The 24,437-nt window shown below is 42.4% G+C and overlaps 1 protein-coding gene across 1 annotated transcript; it reads left to right on the top strand.

The window, feature by feature from the left end:
* The first annotated feature begins 1,872 nt into the window (after positions 1-1,872).
* Positions 1,873-10,140, top strand: LOC125466836 (uncharacterized protein C4orf54-like). The gene has a single exon (XM_048561922.2). It carries the CDS (start codon positions 1,885-1,887, stop codon positions 6,577-6,579), a length of 4,695 nt encoding a protein of 1,564 aa, XP_048417879.2. The 5' UTR covers positions 1,873-1,884; the 3' UTR covers positions 6,580-10,140.
* Positions 10,141-24,437: the final 14,297 nt, after the last annotated feature.

Here is a 24,437-nt window from a genome sequence, read left to right on the forward strand (position 1 = left end):
CTTTCACCTTAAAACTGTGCCTCCTTTTAGTGACCCTTGAGCTGCAGCTGCTTTTTATCCCCTCAGTCCATGCCCCTCTAGTCTCACACACCTCCATATGGACCCCCTCAGCCTTCTCTGCTCCAATCCAAGCTTGTATGGCCTCTCTTCAAAGCTAAAATGCTCCATACCAGGCAACATCCTGATGAATCTTCTCTGCACTCCCTCCAGCATAATCACAAATTTCCTATAGTACTGGGCAAGAACCCTGCACAGTGCTCCAGCTATGTAGATTTATGTAGCACCCTTTAACATAATAAGCATCTTTATCAGCAGCATTATAAAACAAAGTGTGACACTGAGCCACTTGAGAAAGTATTAGATAGGCATTCAGGTGCTTGCTCAATGAGAAGTATCAATGGATAGCCCTCTTGTCTCTGGTTCAGAAGGTTGTGTTCTGATTCCTACTCTAGGGAGTTTGGCCCATACTGCAGGCAGTCACTCCAGTACAGCACAGAGGGAGTGCTGCCCTGTATTCGGTGCCCACCAACTGCAGCCAAGGCTTTCTCCCAAGGTGGCCCTGTCTAAACTCTCTGCTGGATGTAAATGACCTGACAGCTATTACAAAATATATGGGATACATTGCTGGGAGCACATTCCATTGGAATTTTTGAAGACATTTGGAATAATATCTGTTAAAGGGACAGTATATCGTGGGTGGAGATCACTAAAACTAATTGGAAAGCTCCTTTAAAGAGTCCAGATTGGCAGCTTTCAGTGCTGTCTGGTTATAAAGGAGCAGGTGAGTTCTCCGCAGTGTCTGATCAACACCTTCCCCGACAACCCCCAGCCCCCTCCCCAAACCATTTCAGTAACAACAGATGATCATATCATCAGAAGTGTATAAAATTATGAGGTGCACAGAGGTGACCGACAGTCAGAATATTATTCCCAGAGTTGAAATGTCTAATACTAGGGGGCATGCGTTTAAGTTGATAGGGTTAAAGTTCAAAGGAGGCGAGAGGGGAAATTTTTTTTTACACAGAGAGTGGTAGGAGTCTGGCATGTGCTGCTGGGGGTAGTGGTGGAGGCAGATATGTTTAAGGGGCTTTTAGATAACATGTGCATGCAAGGAGTTGTTCAACAGGCTGGGCCAAAGCATCTGTTTCAGTGCTGTATGACTCCACAAATGGAGGGATACGAACAAAGGGCAGGCAGAAGCTCTGTATTAATTTGGTGTCATGTTCGGCACATTGTGGGCCAAAGGGCCCGTCCCTGCGCTCTACTGTTCTATCTATGTTCTGTTATCATGGCAGTATTGTGGGATCCTGCTGTGCCTAAATTGGCTGCTGTATTTCCTACATTGGAGGAGCGACCACACTTCTTTTTCAACTTGTGCAAGTTTAAGGGGTAACGCACGAGTTGTTTTGCATTTTTGGGTCGGTGGAGGTGAAGGCTGGAGGCCTAATCCACCAACAAAAACCTTTGAAAACTTGGGCAGCAATTAGCTTCAGTGTTGCAAGGGCAAATATCAAGCCCGAGTTGCATCCCCAGTTGGCAACGAGGGGGCCTGGTCGGCGAATGCACTGAATCTGATCCATGGGGAGGGGCTGTAGTGTGTGTGAGAGAGTGTGTGGGATGTTTGGAGGGGGGGGGGGGGGGGATGTTGGCGAGACAGGCACATCAGCAACTGGCGAGAGAAAGCAGGCCGACAGGTTCAGCTGTCAATCACAGCCCAGAATAGAGCAGAGCTTGGGAGAGGTCGGGGTGGGGGCTGCTGGTGGGAAGCAACGGGAGACTTTGCAGGGCAGAGAGCAGTTTGCAGGCACAGTATCAAGGGGCCATCATCTGAGGCTTGGAGGGGTTGGTGGGAGTGGGGAGGGGAGGCCGAAAGGGAAGGACAAGATGTTTCAGGTGGAGAAGAAAGAGTTTTCAGAGCATTTCGCCAGGGGCCCGCGTGTGAGCGTCGCGAACACTTGTGGAGATTTCATGAGCGATAGCTCCAGCCTGGTGAGTGACTTGGACGAGACGGACTATGAGGTTGGCCGCCTGACGGCGTTAGCCTTCCGGAGCCTGGCGTGTCCCGCCACCAGCTACATGGAGCTCTTCGAGTCCGGGGGCTCCATCGATCTGTCCCTGGCGCTGTCCGGGGACAGCAGCGGCACCACGCAGTGGTCCACCCCGGGCGAGCCGGGCTCGAGGCCGGCCAGTGAGCAGCCTGGTCCCGGAGCAACCCCCCAGCTCTGCAGCGGCCCCTTCGAGTGTGTGGAGGTGGCTGTGGGAAGCCGGGAGGATAGCTCCGGGGGGCGGGGGGAAGCCCGCACTGTCCCCAAGAGGGAGATCCAGTTCAAGAAGAGGGAGAGGAGTGAGCTGAGCGTTTTCCGGGCCAGCGAGGCCAGTGCCTGCCCAGAGCAGAGAAAGACCATGTCCCGGGAAGAGGAGGGGAGGGCCACTTTCCTGCACAGAGCTGAGCCCCAGGAAGAAAGCTTCAAAAAGGCCAAGTTTGCCTCCTCCCACATCTCCAATGTCATCTCCAAGAAGATGCAGTTTGAGCAAGAGCTCAAAATGGAGCGGGGGGCCATCCAGGATCCTTTCTCGTCTGTGCCTTCCACCCCGTCCTCAGCGCATGTCAAGGAGTTTGAGTTGCCCCTGCCAGGGTTCACTCAGGAGGGCGAGCACTCAGAGGTGGAGCTTGGCAGAAGCTGGGAGTTCAGCACCGAGCTGCTGGGAGGCACCAGGAGTGCGGCGCTGCAGGAGAGCTGCCCTGATACTGTCTCTCCACACCCCAGCGGCTTCAGGAGCTGGAAGGAGAGCTGTACCGAGGATAAGAAAGCAGCGAAGCCAGGGAAAGCAGGATTCCCCAATGATTCACAACCAGAAAAGGCCACTGCACACAACAGCCAGGAGGAGAGATATGTCGAGCATATCCCACGGTTAACCAAACAGGCCAGCTACTCCAAGGACAGCCAGCCCAGTGTTCTTGAAGACAAGCCCAGCTATAAACAATGGGGTAATAAAATAGACACTAGAAACCCATCCAGGAGCAACATAATGCCACAACCACCCAAGGTGACACCTGCTCTTCCAACCGCACATGAGAAGCAAATGGACCCATATGGAACAGTCGAACAGCTTGCTCCAAACATAGGCTCCCACAGCAAGATCATCCCTCTTGACCCTAAATATCAGACTCTGCCTGCTTCATTTAAATTTGAGACAGACGATTGTAGAATCGTTGACCCCCAGTTTGACCGAGGTGATTCGACAGCACAGAGAGCAAAAGGACCCATCCATCAGGTTCGAGATGTGCGCAAACTGGTCAAGAATACCTACGGGGCATTAAGTTTCCATGCCTCTGATGCCAAACCTTCTGGGTTTTTTCATCCTGATGGTTCACAGCTACCTGCAGAGCCTGATCAAACCAATGTACCGGTGGGCAGCATCCCAACATTGCCTATGAACATCCAATGCAAATCCGTAAATTGGAAAGGCAACAGAGAAATGTCTTATAGTTCATCGGTAGACAAGAAATATTGGACCTACGCAGGCAGTACAGACACTTCCAGGTTATATGCATCTGATATCAAGCTGCTACTTCCATCTGATATAAAGAAAAGCAAGACAGATACTCCTAAAAAAGCAGAGAATGAAAATCAGATTTGCAAAACTGTTGGGAAAGCAGAGGGTGCAGAGGCAATTCAGCCTGCAGATTCAAAGAACATCAAGAAGAAAAACAAAATTGACAAACCACAGAGCTCATCTGCTTCAAGTAAGGAAGCTACCAGGGTTTCTCCTGTAAGAGATAGCTGTAAAAGAGATACAGAAGAGAAAAAAAATCGAAGTTTGGTGAGGAGGCTTTCAACTAGTGAAGATCGTAATTTGATGCCTGACATGGACAAGGTCAAAAAGTGTTGGTCAACTAGTGTGGAAAACCAGTGCCCAGATTCATCACTGTTGAATTCGTGTTCGAAAGTTAATAAAGTTGAGACTGTTGGAGAAAAATCAAAGAAAGCTTCAGCACAATCCATTCCGAAACAAGACAATACTGTGCTCAGCAATAATGTTGGTATCGAAAAAGATGACCCAGTGAAACTGCACAGCCAATTAAAACCTGCTGGAACTGTCACTTCACTCAAAGTGGATTTGAGTTTGACACATGGGAGAAGTGATTCAAAAAAAGAAGCTCAAGACAAACCAGAAAATCAAAATAAACACCAGAAGATTACGATTTCAAAAAATAACTTTACCAAAACATTGGCTGAGAAGGATGAGCCATTAAACCAGAACAAACATTTAAAAATTTCAACTTCCAATTCAGTCAGTTCAAATATTTTGAAAGGAAAAGATACATCAGAGAAAAAGGTTGACTCAAGATTAGATCAGCAGAAGACACTTCGAAAGATGTCTTCGTCAAAAAATGACAGCACTCAAGAATTAACCATGAAGGGGGAATTTTACAAAGAAGGTCAGTTCAGAAAGTTGGGAAGTAAGAATGACAATTCTGAAAATGTGGTTTTAAAGGTTGAAGAAATTAAAGGAAATGAGGGACGTGGAAGAGAAGGTCAAGTCAAGGTGGAACGGCAGAGTAAACACTTTGGAAAATCTACTGCCAGTAGTGAGGATATACTGTCGCCAATTGGGAATGATGATGATGTAAGAAAATGTCAGACTGGATTGGAAAAGAAGTCTGTAGTGATGAGTGGCTCCCTCTCACAAATTGTAGACAACTCAAAAATACCTGAGAGAAGTGAGCCTAGAAATGAGACAAACATTGGATGGCAAAAGGAAAAGAGATTCTCATGTAATTCCACCTTAAACAGTGAAGTCATCAAATCACCACCTGGGAAATATGAAACTGTCAAAGATATCCAAATTCGATTAGAGAATCAGAGTAAGAAACTGGGAAGCTCAAATGAAGAAAAGTCACTGTCTGGGAAAACCAAAGCCAATAATGAGAGCCAGTGTGTTCTGGAAAATCAAAAAACCTGTCAGGATTATTGCACCCAGTCTAGTGAAAGCATTAAGCCATCCATTTGCAAGACTGAGACTAAGACAGAGAGTCTGACTGAATCTCAGAAACAAGTTAAAAAGGGGAGAGCTGAACAAGCTTCAGAGAAAGCAGGCATGAAAATGCTAAAGGAATCACAGCCAATCAAAGATAGTTATGTTTTGTCACTGATTTTAGAAGAAGAAAACAGGAATAACTTGGAGTCTGCCGATGCCAAAATGAAAAACAAACAATCGTTATCTGTGAAGCATCAATTCCTAAATGATGCTGGTGCACAAGCTTCTATTTCCTCTTCAGTTAACAGCACAGATAGACAAACCGTATCCTCTGTGAAACCCACAGATCACCACCAAACAGTAACAAGTTCAGTGAAGACACCAACTCACAAACTGGAAAATCATAGTGACTCAAGAGGTTTGTCAGCTTTCACCGCTGAAATCCCTGTATCAACACCCAAAGCAGTGTGTCAGCAGACACATTTGCAGACCCACTCAAGTTCAACAGAGTTTAATGTGAAGACACTCCCTGCTGTCAGGCTGACCAGCCAGGATATGAACAAGCTGAGTTCCTCTGCAGGTGAAACACAGTCCACAGGTGGAGCAGTCACTCAGGAACAAGCATCCCTTTCCCTCGATAGCTTAAACTATCTTGCCATTCCTCTGAAAGAGCAGAAGGCACAGGTTCCCAGCGTGGGACTAACAGCTGTTTCTCCTCGATCTGCCACCTTCAAAGCAAATCCACCATCGGCGATCCCCTACTTCCAGCATCAGCATAGTGTAGAGGCAATGGATCCTCAAAGGCAAGAGAAACAGACAATGTCTCATCAGGTTCCCCAGGATGCACAGTCCCCTGGTGCTCAGCTGAAAAATCCATCTTACTCTTCCGTAAACCAAACCCAGCCTCCATTCTCTCCAGGTGCGAGGGCGTCAAACCTAGCGGAGACAGTTTGTGAAGTTCCACAAACTTCTCAAGACGTAGACAACTCTCCCATGCCTTGTTTTCAGTACCCTCAAACTCAGAGAAAAATGCTTGTGGATCCAGAAACTGGAAAATATTACTTTGTGGATGCTCCAGTTCAACCTCCTCGTAAAATGCTGTTGGACCCGGAAACAGGGCAGTACGTGGAAGTCATGATGCCTCAGCATCCCTACGGTGGAGTATACCAAGTGCCTTTCCCTCCTTACCTTATAAATCCAGGAGTTATGAGCCCATCTTATTTACCAAATATGCCATACCCTGGGTTGTTTGTTGGACCTCCTATATCTTCTCAAAGGCCTCTGGAAATGCAAGGCCAAGTACTGTCCCAGCCAAATATCCCACAAGATAAAACAGATTCGCAGCAACATAAACAGTACGTCCAGAGGAGTTTCTCTGCTGATTCGGCAAACGTGGAGAACTTGTATTGTATACCAACAGGTATGCCATTATATCCCAATCCAGGCCATCCTGGTCTGCAGCCAGTACCCTTGCAAGCTAAATCTTGTGCTGAAATTAGAGACAGCAAAACTACAGGCATTTGGTCAATGCAACAAATTTATGGAGTCAGCAACCTGCTCCCCCATGGAAGGCCAAGTAGTTTTATGGTGGAGTAAAAAATAAACAGGTGCATTTGATGACAGGCTTTGATGGGGCAATGAGAACTTGCAGCCAAGCAAGAAGTAAGCATCGACCACAGATTCAACCACACAGTCATGTCAGAGATGAATGGCATTCACTGAAGAGTATTTTCCTCTAGACATCATACTGTTATCGGTCCAGCGACACACAGTGCAATGGGAAAACCACTCATAGTTTATTGAAGTGATGTTGAAAAACATCTTGTGAAGTCCCAGCTCCTTACAGCAAAGTTGAGCATCAAATTGGGCTAGGTCCTTCAGAATGTTTTCATTTCCATTGGAATCTGATCAATCAATGCAACGCTTGAAAGGGCTCAATGACTTTGGCCTCGTATCTGGGGAGAAAGGAATAACGTTGAAGGTGTTTGGTTACTCTTTCTTAAAGCTATTGCAAAAGAACAATTTACTGTGCCACGGCAAAGAGTAAGAGGGCAAACTTATGCCATAGACCCATGATTCATTTTCTTGATTGTTAAACAGATTCCATCTTATTGTCTACAAAAAGAGACGTTGAATATATCTGTGACTCTTAAATAATGTTCACTTGTGTCAGGTTTTGTGTGTGTGAAATTGCCAGCAACACAGGTCACAATTTCAGAGTTAACTGGAGTGAATGTTGCAAAGGCATGGAAATGTACCCTCTTGTTTTTGGGAAAATTTTCATTTCATTGTGTATCATGCATGTGAGAATGTTTCTCTCAGTCTTCAGTACTTCACTATGCTGTCAGAAACTGAACTTAATATGTTTGTAAGGAGGACTTGCTTTATTAACTTGACAAGTACCAAGAGGTTTTATTTGGCGCATTAGTTACTAAACCATCCTCTACCATCTCAAAGTAATTGACAAACCTGTCAATAGGAAATTGCTTTTTGGGGATTCTTTAACATGTTTCACAAGTCCTGTCAGCATGAAAGTTAAACAAGGCTAGACTATATAGGGGTGTTGCTGGGAAAATACAAGCTCAGCACTTTGAAATTAGTGATGTTACAGATAAATCTTTGCACAAGTATCACCTCTAATGATTGAAATACTAATGACCGACTAACTTCAATTTATGTGCTAGTAATATATGATAATGATACAATATAATTGAAAGATACTTGTATTTATATATCTTAGTGATCTCCACAGTGAGTCATCATCGAAGAGCAGTGACTTGTTATGTTGGTAAATGCTTTGTGAGTGGGAAAGACCTGTTGTTTTTGGGTGTTGCCAATATCAAAGGAAGTAAGATAGACTAAATAAAAGTTTCTCTAGCCTTGACATGGGGGTAGGAGCCTGTGGAACTGGTGAGCCAAGATTTGGATTGTTGTAAAATAAGATTTTCTAATCTATGCCAGGCAGTTGGTGACGTAGGTGCATGATTGCACTTTGATGCCAAGTTGCAAGTATGAAGCACTCTCAGACTGACAATGGCAAAGCTCAGATATAGAGTAAAAAACTGCTCTTTCTTAATTAACAATCTGCTCCTAGCTGTAAGATTCCCTTCTGTGCCATGTGAACTTTCCATTAAAGACACCTTGCCAATTTTGTGAATGGGATGACCAATTCTTAAAATGCTCGGCTTGATTCCTGCTGGGATATATGTGCTGCCAAGGTATATGTGAGAGATTCTCATGCTGTCTGATTCACAGAATTGTTATAGTATGGAAGGAAGCCATTCAGCCCATCATGTCCACATCCTGATCTCGAAGCATGTTGACTTAGTGCCAATCTCCTACCTTTTCCCTATAATCCATCTCATTGTTTCTATTTAAGTAATCTTATAGTGTCTAAAATAAAAAGAAAAAAAAGACAAATCAATTCAATGTGGAACGGAACTGAAAGCTCCTCTCAGGGACAGGACTGCCATTGCTTGTTGGAAATACTCTGAAGTCCTGCCAAATGATCCAGTATACTTAGAAACAGACAACTGTAACACTAAGTAAGAACATCAGAACTACTTATGTGCTGCATTCACTCCCCTCCTTGAACACTCATTCAGATAAATCCCAAAGAGCTGCTGCTGTAGCAGCTCCTGTTTGACTCAGAACAGAGCTATAAACCCTGTGGAATACAGTACAGGAATATATCTGAAGAACAAACTCACTTGCTCACATAAATAGTGCAGGACATAAATTCATCGAATGATATGTCACAGAAAGAGGCCATTCTGCCCAGGTACATCTATCTGATGAGCCCCACCTGCCTGTTCTTTCTCCAGGGGCCTGCCAATGTTTCCCCTTCAAGTACTTATCCAGTTCCCTTTTGAAAATGACTATTGAGTGAATCCACAGCACCATTTCAGGCAGCACGGTCCTGATCATACATCCCTGTGCAAACTTTTTTCCTTGCAGGGCCTTTCTGTTTCATTCACCAATTGTCTAAAACCTGTGGAAAAAGAGACTGACTTTCTGTGGATGGATTCAAGGTATAAAAGCTAACCTCTATGCTGTGTTGATACACTGGAATATATTACTGTCTGGCTTGTCCATTTACCTTGTGTGTTACAGTGTGGCACAATGGCTGACACTGTTACAGGTGTTCAAGGACTGGCACAGGCATAATGGGCCAAATGGCCTCTTTCTGACTTGTACAGTTCCATGATTCCTATTGGAATATTTGTGTGGAAGGTGAGGGGAGGACAACATGTGGCTGTAATGTCTGCTGTTGTCAACTATCTTAAGAACACCTATATTCTGAGCATTCATCTGCTGAAAGGACTGCTAGGCTAAAATAGTGGAGGAGAACTGCTAGCTATACACCTGGATTCCAGCAACGCCGGGTCAATGAATGACAGTCATCAACAATTTGGTGCAAATTGAATCTAAAGTTAACTGTAAAAGATGTAAAATTCAGAGTTGAGACTGATACCTTTATCCTGTCCATGCCTCAGTAGTATCACTCTTGTCTGTCAGTCACAAAGTCATGGATTTAGGTTCCAATTCAGAAACTTGACAACGAGGATTAGACTGACAGTCCAGTGTAGAACCTTGGCAGAGGTGCTTTTCTTTTGGAAAAGGTGTTAGACCAATGCCCTGTTTGTTCTCTCAAGAAGAGGTAAAAGATTCAGTGGAGAACTATTTCAAAGAAAACCAAGAGTCTGGCTGAAATGGATCCTTCAAGCATCACCAAAATCAGATATTCTGGTCATTTATTTCTGTGGAGTTTATGAGCGGTTGCTGTGCACAAATTGCCATGGTGTTTCCTATAGTACACAGTGACTGTGCATTAGGAGGATTTTCTAGATCATACAGTGCCTTTGGGGACGTTGTAAGTTTGTGAAAGGTGCTGCTTGTCGTAAGTTCTTCTTATTGCTTGAAATCATAACAGGTATAGTGTGTTCAGTAGTGACTTTAGTAAATGAATTGTGGAGACATATATTTACATTGAATCATACTCCTCATTGATGTTGAATTCATGTTTCCTGGAAGTTGAAAACACCATTTCTAGCCATGCTGTTGTTTTGTGCTAAATAGTTACACATGTTTGTATCTGTTGTTGTATCAATAATATGCATCTTATGTTGAATAACAAATAAACACCTCCTGAGAGACTTTTCATTTTAGATGTATGTAATCAACATGTACACATGCTTCGTAAAGTAGTTTGTCCCCTCAATTAGAGATAGTAGAAACTGTCAACGCTGGAGAATCTAAGGTAACAAGGTGTAGAGCGGGATGAATACAGCAGGCCAGGTAGGGGCAGAGGAGCAGGAAAGCTGACATTTCGGGTCTGGACCCTTCTTCAGAAATGATTTCATTGCCTCCTCAATTACTTTTTTCTCTGTTGTTCACTGGAAGGTCTCTGCTTTATCTGCTGTCATTTAGAAATGTGCCATATATTTTAATGATCGCAGATTCTTAGTCAGATGCTATCAGCCTATGTGAAACCATTGCTGTTTGTATATCTTGGCACCTAGATGTCACAGTCATTCAGTTCAATGAGCAGTTTCAATTGCTATAAAGAGCACATTATCCCCTCTTTTGTCTTGTTGCTGCTGCACCGTGGACTTGTCCAGGGTGAGAAAATTGTTCTAATTAAATACTCAAATGTTTGCCTTAGGGAGTCCTAGGTAGACGATCATCACTGATAATAGAAATTCAGGAAAAATGTTTTTATTCAGATAATTCAGGCTGGAGAACATCATGGAGTGGGTGAGGTGAGTAGCTTTGAAGCACTTAAGGAGAAGCCATATTCACACAGGAAGGTGAAAGAATAGTCTTAGGAGTGTGAATATTTAAGTGGGAGGAAGCTCATATGGAACATAACTGAGGATCAGTTGGGCTGAATGGTCTGTTTCTGCTTGGTATATTCTATATAATTAGGTGTAACTGATTGGCAAATATTTGCTCCCAGGTAAATTACTACAAGGAATTTGAAGATTCTGCACCTTAATCTTTGATGTAAGAGCATAAGACATAGAAGCAGGATTAAGCCATTCAGGCCCCCAAAATGTCCTATCATTCTCCGAGATCATACATGATCTGCCCTCTTCCATGTCAGCTCAGCATAGCTGACAAACCCCAGTATTTTCAAAATCTATCTACTTCCTTATTAAAAAGATTCAGTGATCTAGTTTCCACAACTCTCTGGGGTAAGAAATTCTAGATATTCACTGCCTTCTGTGAGAAGAAATTACTTCTCATCACATTTTTAAATGAGTGTCCCCTCGTTTGAGATGTCCCCACCAATGGAAATAGCTTCTCAACATCAGCTCTGTCAAGCTCACTCAGAATCTTGTATGTCCCTATAAGATCATCCCTCATTCTTCTGAACTCATGATCCTTTCCAATTCCTGTTTGAACAACAGTCATGACTCAGTGACAATGACACTCACCTCTGAGTTAGATGGCTTTGGGTGCAAAGTTCTAATTCAGGGATATGAACATAAAATTCACCTCTACAGTACAATATCAGGGGTGTGCATTGCAATTTGGAAGTTTTGTTTTTCAATGGGGACATTAAACCAAACTGCCCTCTGAGGTGGAGGCAGAGGAACCCATGTCAAATTTTTGAGAAAGAACAGGGAGCTTTTTAATGGTGTTCTGGACAATACATCCTTTTACCTAACTCACTAAAACCAGAATAATTGGTCAGCGTCATCGTATTGCTGTTTGAAACTTGGTGTATGTAGTCTGGTCATGTGTTTCCTACATTAAAGTAGTGTCCATGATTCAGAAAACTCTCCTTTGTCTGAAATTGAAATGCAAATTCTTCCCTTGCACAGACTTGCAAGCCTCAAGTTTTCAAGAAGTATTACCACATTATTGGGAGTTGGCTTCTTGGCTGCATTTCTAGATCAAAGCTCAAGTTAAGTCAAGTCGAGAAAGATGACAGGAGCTACAGGCAGGGGATGAAGAATAATGAAAAGAGCTTGTAGATAGTGCCAGTCTTCATGTAAAAACACAATTTTTAAAAGGGACTACATTCTTTAAGTGTGATTCCCCTGGCTATAACTGCATCAAGCTGCATTGCATTTACAGCGTGGGCAATTTGACTCAATTGGTCTCTGGCAGGGCATATGCTTATTTTTATTTATTTATGGGATGTGGGTATCACTGACTTACCAGCATTTAATGCTGAGGAGGTAGTACGAGCTCGCTTCTTGATTGCTGCAGTCCATGTGTTTTAGGGGGTCCAACAATGCCATGAGGGAATTAAGGATTTTGACCCAGTGACAGTGAAAGAATAGTGATATATTTCCAAGTCAGGGTAGTGAGTGCCTTAGTGTTTCCATGCCTTGTCCTCCCATATGGAAGTAGTTGTGGATTTGGAAGGTTCTTTAAGGATCTTTATTGAACTTCCACAATGCATCTTTAAGATAATACAGAGTCAATAAATGTGGAGCTGGAAAACCACAGCAAGTCAGTCCGTATCCGAGGAGCAGGAAGGTCACTGTTTTGGGTCAGAACCCAATACTGACTGCTGCTACTGAGCTTTGGTAGTGGATACTTGTGGATGTGGTACCAATCAAGCTGCTTTCTTGAATGTTGTTGGAGCTGCACCCGTCCAGGCCAATGGGGAGTGTTCCATCACACTCCTGACTTGGACAGGTGGATGGTGGACAGGCTTTGCAAAATCAGGAGGTAAATTACTCACCTCAGTATACCTAGACTCTGACCTGCTTTTGTTAGTGGGGTCCTGACTGAACCAAGGAATGTCCTGCAGATGTCCCAAAAAGTCAGACATACCTGGCACCTGTGCAGCTACCCATAATGACACCTTTGACATGGACATTGAGATGAAAAGAAGAGATTTTCAAACTGAGAATGAGATCATCTAAATGGAGAAGGGCATTGGTGGAAGGAGACTTTGTGTAAGCTTCTTTTCAAGGAAGAAGTGAGGGCTTACAGATCATCTTGGTAGGGAACAGATGTATAGAAGGATTTCATATGATAAAAAAAAGGAAATCATCAGAAGAAACATGAATACAAGTGGGTATATAGAGTCAATAGGAGAAAAAAATAAATTAATTGGGGCAGGACCAGATTGAAATGATGGTTCAGCCAGGGCAGTCCTGTTTTTGGATTATGGAGAAGAGATACAAATATGGTTTGGAGGTCTATGAGGTAGAAAGCTGCAGAAAGAAGGCCTCCAGAAGAAATGAGGTCAGTGACAGTCCTGGGAACTACAGCCTGATTATCAGTGGTGGGATTGTGATGCAGTGGAGACAGGACGAAGTGGCAGAGAGTTGGTCCTCAGCCTCTGCCAGTTAGAGGTCAGCATGCCAGATGACGACAACACCACCTTTTTATCAGCAGATTTGGTGATGTTAGGGTTAGACCTGAGTGAATAGAATGCATCAGATTCAGACGGAGACGGGTTAGAGTGGGTGAAGGGAAAAGAGATATTAACGTGGTTGATGTTAAGTTGGCAGTTCTCGATGAAGAGATCCAGTGCAGGTAAAAGGCTGGAGAGAAGGTGCCAGGTGAAGGGAGAACATTAGATGCAGGTGAATGGGTCTATGGAGTGGGGAGACGGCTTCTGTACAAAGAATTCACCACAGAGGCAGAGAAGTCGGAAAAGGTTTAAGGTCATGGTGTGCCCAAGATTCATTGAGGTTGGGGCTTAAAGGGATAAAACTATTTCCTTTGCTGAGCACAGATCATTCTGCATCAGAGACAGGAATGTCAGAGGATATGGTGAACACACGACAAGAGGTGAATTTAGAGGAAGGGCTGTGATCAAAGAGAAGCAGAGATGGAAAAGGATCATCTGGAGTGCCATACCCGTTCACTTCATTTATTTGCTGTTTGTATATCTTATCAAACCTTTACCTCAGTGGGCAGCATGGCAGCTCACAGCACCTGCACCTGGATTCAATTCAGCTTCAGGTGACTGTGTGGAGTTTCCACATTCTCCATCTGTCTGCATGGGTTTATTCTAGGATGCTCCAGTTTCCTCCCACAATCCAAAGACGTGCAGGTTAGGCGGATTAACCATGGGGATTGCAGGGTTACAGGGAGAGGATACAGCGGTGGGTGTAGGTGGGATGCTCTTTGGAGGGTTGGTGTAGAATTAATGAGCTGAATGGTCTGCTTCCACCTGTAAGGATTCTGTGATTCTTTAAAAGACATTTATCAGTTCACCAGCCTGTTCCTTTCGAGAGAACAGGCAATCTTGTCCAAAGTGTTTATTTTCATGTTTATGTGTTGTGGTGCTGACACTTTATTGCCTGTCACTAATTGCCTTTGGGAAGCTGGTGGTAAACCATCCCTTGAACCATTACAATACAGTTAGGAGGTTTCTCTTAAGGTTTGATGACATGCCAGCCTATTTCAGTGTCAACCATATTGTATATGTTATATTACAGAACTATATTACCTCCATTACTGTGAATCTGAAGTTACACATGGGCCAAATAAGGCAAGAAGAACAAATTGTCTTCTGTAATAGTAATTTGCAAACAAGGGCTACAGCTGTTTTTATGACAAATTAGTAGCTTCATATTACTCACAATTGCTGATAATATCCTTTTATTTCAGATTAATTTGTTTTCCCCAGCTGCCGGAATTTGAGCCCTGGTTTCTTGAGCATTTTGTCTGCATCTCTGGTTTACTAGTTCAGTGACATAATTGCTATGTTAAAGTACCCTGATATATGAGCGCTGGCATCATCCCCATAAATCAGTACAGAGCTGTTCCTGGTTTTCTGCTGCATTCCTTTGCCGGTTATTTCAGAGATTTACTGCCAACAGCGTTGAAATCTAGTAGTATAGGAAAGGGTTACTGTATCAGTCAAAGATGAAACAATGAAGTCGAGAGTGCCAAGCAACACTTGGCCTGAAACCATGGTGGGAGAATATGGAGATATAAATAGTAAAGGTCACACACAGAAAGCGTTGGACTGAATTCTAGCTGCGTGCATGTTTGAGCAAAAATGAAAGCTCCTCCAACATAAGAAATTTGCAATATCATTAGTTTTATTAACAATAATAATGCAGTTGTTTTAATCTTATCTTGAATTACTGGTTCAGTTGGCTTTCCATCTCAATGAAATCTCTTAAAGTCTCCATGTACAGTTTGATATTCAATAGTATTGGTTCAGATCCAAGCTTCATGTTTGCTTCTCAGGTTTTATTGCTAGGGTAATTTTAAGAGAATGATTTACACAGTGTTGCCTCGCAGAGCAATTTACAGTGTAGCAACAGGCCATTCAGCCCAATGTGACCATGCCAGTGTTTATACACGTCTCATCTTACAGTCAGTTATGTCTGACTGGGTCGCACTCAGCTCTGATCAGAAGGCTGTGGGCTCAAGTCCACTTCAGAGCATTCAGGGCCATATCCCCAATGACATTCCCAGTGTAGTCCTGAGGGATGTTTGAAAGTGCCTTTTTGGATGTTTGAAGGAGGTCCTGTTTGCCTTCTCAGATAAATGTAAAAGTTTAAGATCACTGTTTCAAAGATGAGCAAGGTAGTTCTCTCCCATGTCCTGGTACTATTTAACTCTCACCCTAACTGTGTCAGGATAGATTATTTGACCAATATCTCAACGATATCCATGGGTGCTTGCTGTGAGCAAATTCTCTATTGTCTTACCGACATTACAACTACATTTGTTATAAACCACTTCCTTGGCTATAACACATTATGCTGAGGTAATGAAACATTATAACAATTCTTTCTATCCTGTCATTACTTCATCTTATTTGTCAATTTATTTGTCAATTTGTTTGTAGTAATAGTCATAGGTTGCAAGACAATGATGTAGAAGTGGTAGAATAGGCTATCTGAATATAAGAGGACAGAACTGAATCGATGCTATTAAACTGGGATTACATTGAAGCTCTAAACAAAGTTTACAGGCTCAGAATTCGAATGGATTGCCCAAACGTAAAACTGATGTTAGGAGGATTCACTAACCTACTTCACTCACTATTCTTCATCAAGGTGTGTGTACCCTTCACCATCATATGTATATTCTCCATCAGGGTGTGCATAGGTATGTACGTTTCGTCAGGATATATGTCATCTTCATTAGGATGTTTATACCTTTTATCGAGGCATTGAACACTTAATTGGTTTGTGTGTACACATCACAATGTCTTTTCCTTTCACAAATACTGAATAGAGTTGTTGTGTGGTAGTCCAGTGCTTTAGCTTTTACTTTTATGCTATTGACTTTTATCCCTGTTCTGGCTGACAATACATTAATACCTGTAAACATAGTGGACGTTAGCTGGGTTATTATCAAATGCAATCTTTAAATTATCAGTTAACATCAGTCAGAGGTTTGTCAAACCTGATTGAATGCACTGTGTAAAGTTCAATGAGTGCATAGAAACTGTAATCAGTTTTCTGCTGCACAAAAACCCACAAAGCTAAGTTTAGCCCAATTGAAAGTACAGCCTGTATATGGAAGTGCTCAATGATTTGCAATTAAATACCTCTGCCTTGAGTCAGATCCTGTGAGATTAGAGGGGAATTAGAGGCAAGTATTCTGTTGCATCTTCCGGTTCAACAGCAAAAGATCATAGGATCATATCACACAGGTGGAGACCATTCAGTACGTCGTGTTTGTGCCAGCTCTTTGAAAGCAGTTGGTCCCGCTCTCCTTGCTCTGTTCCATAGTCCTGAAAATATGTCCTTTTTGAATATATCTCACCTTGAAAGTTACACTTAAATCTGCCTCAGCCACCCTTTCAAGCAGTATGTTGTTGTTTGAACATACAAATTAGGAGCAGCTGTTAGGCCATTCAGTCTCTCAGGCCTGCTGTACTTTTCAATTAAAACAAGGCTGATCTGATTGTAGTCTCACATCCACATTTCTGCCTTCCGCTGTTTGTCTTTGACTCATTTGCTCACTAAGAATCCATCCACCTCTGCCTTCAAAATAACCAATGATACACTACTGCTCACTGGGGAGGAGAATTCCAAAGACTCACAGCCCTCTGAATGTAATAGTTTCTCCTCATCAGTGTCTTTAATTGGAAGATCCTTTGTTTTTAAACTGTGCTGCCTAGTTCTAGTCTCTCCTACAACAGAAAACAACCTCAGAATCTACCCTATCAACGCCACCCCACGGATCTTGTATGCATCAATAAGATTGTCTCTTATTCTCTGAACTTCAGTGATACAGGCCTACTTTGTTCGACCTTTCTTCATCAGGTAGACCACCCATAGCCATATCAGCTATCAATTTAATGGGTGTAAATGAAGGGGTGAAATGGAAGCAATGGACCCTCCCTTCTGAGAGCAAGTAAACAAGACACAAACAACACATGGCTGGAAGGTGGGTGGGAAAGACAAATGGAGGACAGACATCATATGCTGAAGTCATTACTGAGCCCTAGAGTTTGTATAGTGCCTAAGTGGAAAATAAAGTTTTGCTCCTCAAGCTTGCGTTGTGCTTCATTGGGACATTGCAGCAGGTTCACATCAGAAGTAATAGCTTGAGAGCAAGGTAGTTTCTAGAAATGGCAAATGACATAAAGTTCAGGGTCATTCCTAAAGAAAGAGAGGACTGAGGATGACCTAATCACTGATGTCAGGGAGACCATAACTATTCTATCAAACTATTCTCATCAACTATTAAAATCTTGTAGAGTTTTGAGCTTCCTCTTAACCTTCACTGCTCAAAGGAGAACAACCCTAGTTTTACCAAACTGTCAACACACTCAAGTCCCTAAGCCTTTATCTTGATTCTGGTAGATTCTTTCTTTCTATCTTCTCCTGATTTTTTCTATCTTTCTCCCAGAGCGTGACATCAATCCTAAACTGTGGCTGCCAGAAACGGACCCAATCTTCATCCAAGACACCTTCTGTGACTATGATGTGGAGATGCCAGTGTTGGACTGGGATGGACGAGATCAAAAATTACACAACACTAGGCCTCCGATCTTCAGGTAAGCACCTTCCTAGGTGGACTTTGAGATACACAACAATGCAAAGTCACTGAGCAGAGGCTGATAGCCAAATTCTCAACCATGATCTTGGGTTTATGTCACACTACACTGAACCCTCCAGACTACATACTCCCACACACACACACACACTTACACAGACCCTCTCTCACACACATACACACTTACATGGGCCCCTCTCTCCCACACACACACACACTTACAGACCCTCTCTCATACACACTCTCTCACACACATACGCTCCCTCACACTCATACTGTCTCAAGTGCATGCACAGACACACACAGGCGCACGTGCGCATGCTCACACAGACACATGCGCACGTGTACACACTCTCTCTTTCACACACACACACAGACACACACACATACACAGACCCAGACACACACATGAATTTTTTCCTCCAAAATAAAACCTGACCCCAGTTTAAAGCAAAGACCCCACACCTAAAATGCATTGTCTGACATGCGATGTCGCCTCTTGTGTACATAGATAAAACCTTTAATTATGTCAGGTTAATGACTTGAAAGGAATCTGGATTTGCATTTTAATCAGTAGTCTCCTTTCTATCTGATTAAAGATTCAACCAGAGATGGCCAGTTTTAGGGTTGCTACCTTGCTGCTTATAAACTCTGTGTCTTATACCCTCTCTCACGCTACACCTGAGGAAGGATCTGAGCTACAAAAGCTGGCATTTTCAAATAAACCTTTTGGACTATAACCTGGTGCTGTGTGATTTTTGACCTTATGTAATTGCATGGGAAGTTGCAGTGGAGGTGTGAGGCGGTGTTGGCATGGAGGAGGAGTGGGTGAATGTGTCCCCTTCGGAACAGTCCTTGCAGAACGCTGACAAGGGAGAGGACTGGAGTTTGTTCCCTGGTCATGGCATCACACTGGAGGTGGTGGAAATGACCACTTATGATCTTTTGGATGCAGCAGCTGATGGAGTGAAAGATGAGGACCAGAGGCATCCTATCATTGTTGTGGGAGGGAAAAGAAGGGATGAGAGCAGCAGTGTGGGAAATAGGTCAGACATAGTTAAGGATTCCGTTGACCATCATTGCAAGGAATCCTTGGTTGAGGACAAATATAGACATTTCTGAAGACACCTGAAGAAGGTGGCAACATCAGAACAGATGTGACAAAGACAGAGGAATCAGAAGAATAGAATAGATTCTTTACAGTAAGCAGGGCATGAGAATGTATAAGTAAGGTATCTAAGGGAGTTGGAGATAGACTGGGTGAAGGTGAGACCAGGGTGGAAATCGGAAGTGAAATTATTAAGGAGAGAGGGAAACAGCATTGATGATGTCATGAGATATCAGAGAAAGAATTGTGGGGAGGCACCTGAGTAGGACTGGAACATACCTGACTTACCTCACAAGGAGACAGGCATAACTGGGGCTCGTGCAGGGCCACAGCTTTGATCTTAGGAAAGTGAGAGGAGTTAAGGGAGGTGTTGTTCAAAGTGAGGACAAGCTTGGCCAGGTGGAAGAGGGTGGTGGCAGATGGGGAAGGTTCAGGCCTTTTTCCAGGAAGAAGTGGAGGACCCTGAAACCACTCTAATGGACATGTACATGGATTGCACGCCCATGGTGAAGAGGAGACAGCTGTTGCCTGTCAACTGAAAATTTAGAGTCAGAAGGATTGCAGTTGTAAGCAGGAAGAGACTGGACAAAGGGAGGTAGAATTGAGTCAAGATAGGAGACCTGCAGTTGTAGAGGATTTCTCTCAACTCCAGGAAGCACCAAAGTGTTTTTTAATGAATGAAGTTCTTCTGAAGTGTCAGCACCGCTGCAATTTTGTAAACATGGCAGCCAGTTTATGCACAGCACGATCATATGATGAGATAAATGACCAGATCATCGCTTTCTTCCTGTTGGTGTTGAATGAGTGATAGGTGAGAGGGGAAAGATTTAAAAGAGACTGAAGGGGCAACATTTTCACACAGTGGGTGGTGCAAGTAGGAATGAGCTGCCAGAGGAACTGGTGGAGACTGGTATAATTACAACATTTAAAAGGGATATGTGCCAAATGTTGGCAAATGGGACTAGATTAATTTAGGATGGAATGGACGAGTTGGACCAAAGGGTCTGTTTCTGTGCTGTACGGCTGTGTGACTCTGAGAACAGTCGAGAGGATGCTTCCTTTTTGAAATAGATCGTTTACATTGGGCCTGGACAATGCTCTGCTCCCTCAATACTGTATTGATATTTCAATCTGGATTACACACTTACATGGCTGGAGTGAGACTTGAGATCATGACCTTATCATTTAGAGCTGAATGCTACTCAGATTCGTGGAATGTATAACTGGAATCTCTGTACTTTATATGAAAAGAATGCTCATCTATACTTCAAAATTCCCTTCTCTTCGTTAAATAGTGAAGTGGGATCTTTTACAGTTATTTGAGTGGGCAAGTGAGACTTTAAAATTTCATCCAAAACTCAGCAAGGAGGTGGATGACCTAATATAGTGTAATGCCAAGTTTTCAGGAAATAATTTATTAGAGTCTAAAATTTATCGTGATGCAGAATATGAAAGTTTCAGTTTCAGTCTCCAGTGTCTGCTGACTTCAGCTAGATATAGAGCAGTAACATAGTTCTGCTCACTGGATTAGTCAGAGGAATATCGGAGAAATTTTCTAGTCTTGATAGTTCCTTTAAGAAGGAAAATCTTACATTTCTTTAATGCCTTTCCTAGCCTCAGGAAATTCCAGAGAGCTTGAGAACCAATTAAGTACTTCTAAAGTAAAGGCAATGCTGTGATGCAGGAAATGTGACAGGCATTTTATTGTTCCCTTATTCTTATCTGGGACATAGACATCACTGACAAGGCTAACATTACTGCCCATCCCCAACTGCCTTTGAATTGAGTGGCTAGTTTTTCAGAGAGTGCTTGAAGGTCAATCACATTACCATGGGCCTGAAATCACATGTAAGCCAGATGGGGAAGGATGGTAGATTTCCCTCCCAAAAGGACATTTGTGAACAGGATTGGCTTTTATGATAATTGACAATGCTTTCATTGCAGCCATTGCTGATGCTAACTTTCAATTTTAAAATTAGTCATAAAAGCATGTAGGGGCAATTGCCCACCTGCTAACACCCACGTTCCTACAACATAAATGATCCAGTCCAATTCTTTGGGTGGGGTTTGAACTCATGATGTTCTGAGGTAGGACTGCTAAAGTTGACTGTGTGCATGTATGCTAGCACATAAATCTCTGTGAGTGGGCAGTGGTGTATGGTCAGGGTTAATTTCAGTTGAAACCTCATCCATGACGAAGGAACTTGTTGACACTGACACTTAGAAATGAACATGAAAATGAACATGAACATTGTTGATAAGAGTGTTGGGACAAAATCATCACATCTAACAAAGAAATTGAAAGAGTATCAATAGGAACTGTGTTAAACAGCATTAAAAGGAAGACACTCAACAAACAACGACAGAAATCTTTGACTCCTTCTTTCATATCTAAGTGTTTAAATAAAGCAGTTAAAGTCCTGGTCAACAGGAAATGATTGTTTTCTAAGGTGAATGACTCAGTTCAGTGATGTGAGCAATTCCCCCACACAATGACGTCAACAAATGAGAGTTTAACACATTCCCTTTAGAGAAAGACAAGGCATTTTTTTGGGCTCAGTCTTGAATTCTAAGCTGTAAAAATGTGGAGAAACAGTAGGAATTGTCGATGCTGGAGAATCTGAAGATAACAAGGTGTAGAGCTGGATGAACACAGCAGGCCAAGCAGCATCAGACGAGCAGGAAAGCTGATGTTTCGGATCTTGAGATGTCAGCTTTCCTGCTCCTAAGATGCTGCTTGGCCTGCTGTGTTCATCCAGCTCCACACTTTGTTATCTTGGATTCTCCAGCATCTGCAGTTCCTATTATCTCTGACACATTTAAGAGATGAGTTCCATTCACGTCTGTAGTAAATTGTTCCTTTAGAACTTCTCCTAGCTGTCTCCTTCTTATGTCTCTTAAATCAACCTTTCTCTCTATTTCTCATTCTGTGTCTAATGTAACTGTAATTCACTCTATTACTTTCACTGTTGTTCCCCAGTTTCATTTTCTGTCCTTAAGTCTCATTGCTTGGCATTATCTGCTGGTCCTGTTGTTCACCAGTAACCTAGATATGCCATTTTTTCTCATCATGCCGTTATCAGCTCGGACTTCTAATGAGTTATGGTATGAAAACCATTTGAACTGAGGAATGAAGACAAATGAACAAGGTGTGCTATGATACATGCCATTCTGAGCCAATAATTTTTGGATAAAATACATCCCTCAAAACTGAAGTAATGTTAATGCTTAATGTCATTTATACTCTTTGTCATAGTTGAAAATGAGGGAGTGTCAATTTAAAACAAGGTGAGGAATGCCTTTTTCTGCCAGAGGATTGTGAATCTTTGGAAGTGCCTTCCATAAAAGGCAGTGGTTACAGAATCTTTAAATATTTTTAAGGCAGAGTTAGACAGATTTTTGACGACCAAAAGGATGAAAGATTATCAGGGATATCCAGAAATGCAGTGATGAGATTAAAATCAGATCAGCCATGATCTTGTTGAATGGCAGAAGAGGTTTGAAGAGCCAAGTGACCTACTCTTGTTATTCACATATTCCATAGAAAAAATCTTTAACTTCATCAGGTACATGGAGACCTTGGGTTGAATCTCTCTCGTTCTCTGCCACTCCTCACCATCCCCACCCTCACTTCACAGCTGTTTCATGATGTTACCAGCAGGGGGTCTCTCTGGGTCCTGGAATGGCACAATGGAGCCAAATAGAGGCTCAAGATTTCAAATTATTTTGCTATCATCACAAAGCTCTAGAATCCGAGGCACAGGGTAGTGTATTGAGCTAGCCCAACCATAGCAGGTCACAATGGCTGTGGGATGGCCAGCAGAATTTCAAGGATCTATATTCAATTCAGCAGAGCATAGAAAACATACGAACTGGAGCAGGCCACTTATCTCCTCAAGCTTGTTCTGCCATTCGATGAGATCGGCAACCTAACTCCATAATTCCAACCTTTACCCAGATCCCTAAATGGAAACCTATCGATCTCAAATTTTAACAATTGGTCCAACATCGATTGCATAAATGAATTCCAAACTTCTACCACCTCATCTTTGAAAATATATATTCTAATTTTGCTCCTGAATGGTTTGGTTCTTTCTTTTAGGTTCTATCCCTTAGTCCTAAACTCCCCAAAGAGATGAAATCATTTCCCTCTTTGATCTGCTCAATTCTCCCTTACATTTGAAAATACTGATCGAGTCAGCTTTTAACCTCCTAAATTCAAAAGAATACAAACACAGATCATGTAAACTCCCTTCATAACTCAAACATTGGTGTCCGGCTATCCTTTCAAAATCCATTACAATCCTTGTAAATAAAATATTGAAATTTTTTCAAGACAGAATAAGAAGTTGATCAGCACATGGACTGCAGCGGTTCCAGAAGGCAGCTCACCACCACTTTCTCAAGGACAGGCACCTTCTCAAGGGTAACTAGGGACAGGTAAGAAATGTTGGCCCAGCTAGTGATACTCACGGTCCACAAATGAATAAAAAGAAATGCATACGCCAAATATTCCTTCTGGTCGAAGCTGGTGGGCCTTTTTATACACAGTTTCTTTTTTGCTACCTTCAGAACTACTCAAGTTGTACTTGTATCATAACTGCTCCACTATACTTAGAAAAACTACCAACCATCACATATGTGGATTTCCTGGAGTTCAAAGTAACCAAATTTTGTGTGCTTTATGAGAAAAGTAAACACTGTTCTGTTTAGTCTAGTCATAGTGTGAGCTTTTCCACAGTAAAGTAAAATCATTAGCATGACTTTAATGACTTGCACTTTCAACCCCTTGCTAAAATGTTGTAAATTAATAAGTACTGTGGCTTTTGTTTTCCCTAGGCAAAATAAGAAAAACATGTAAATGATGGTACTGATTGAGCAGTTAGTTGCTTTTTTAACTTTGCTATTATAGCACTGCCATTTTTTTTGTATTTGTTCAGCATTTATTGACCATCCCTAATTATCTAATGAGAAAGTAATGATAGTCTGAATCTTGAACTGTTGCAGCCCCTGACAGAACAAACCTCACACATTTCATATATTAAAATGAAGAATCTGCAATATAAGCAGGTCCTAAGGGCCATATTCAGGTCAAGATCAGAACCTGATGAACAAATGTTAATGGACAAATAATCCATATTGACAGACATGGTATGTTCTAGGCACTAGGCCAGATAATCAGAAGAAATGGCTAATAGAAAAGGTACCAGAAATGATTATGTAGTAAGGTACAAACCATGCAAAGAACCATGATAATATCACATAGACTCATTTAAGAAAGTTCTATAGTATGATTTAATATATCCAAGTGTTTCAGACTGACTAAAACAACCACAATATGTTCACAAGTTTTTATCACATTCGCAAGATGTGAATATAAAAGGTACAACACACAACA

Source organism: Stegostoma tigrinum, chromosome 32 (genome assembly GCF_030684315.1).
Source record: "Stegostoma tigrinum isolate sSteTig4 chromosome 32, sSteTig4.hap1, whole genome shotgun sequence".
In the NCBI taxonomy this organism is placed as follows: Eukaryota; Metazoa; Chordata; class Chondrichthyes; order Orectolobiformes; family Stegostomatidae; genus Stegostoma; species Stegostoma tigrinum.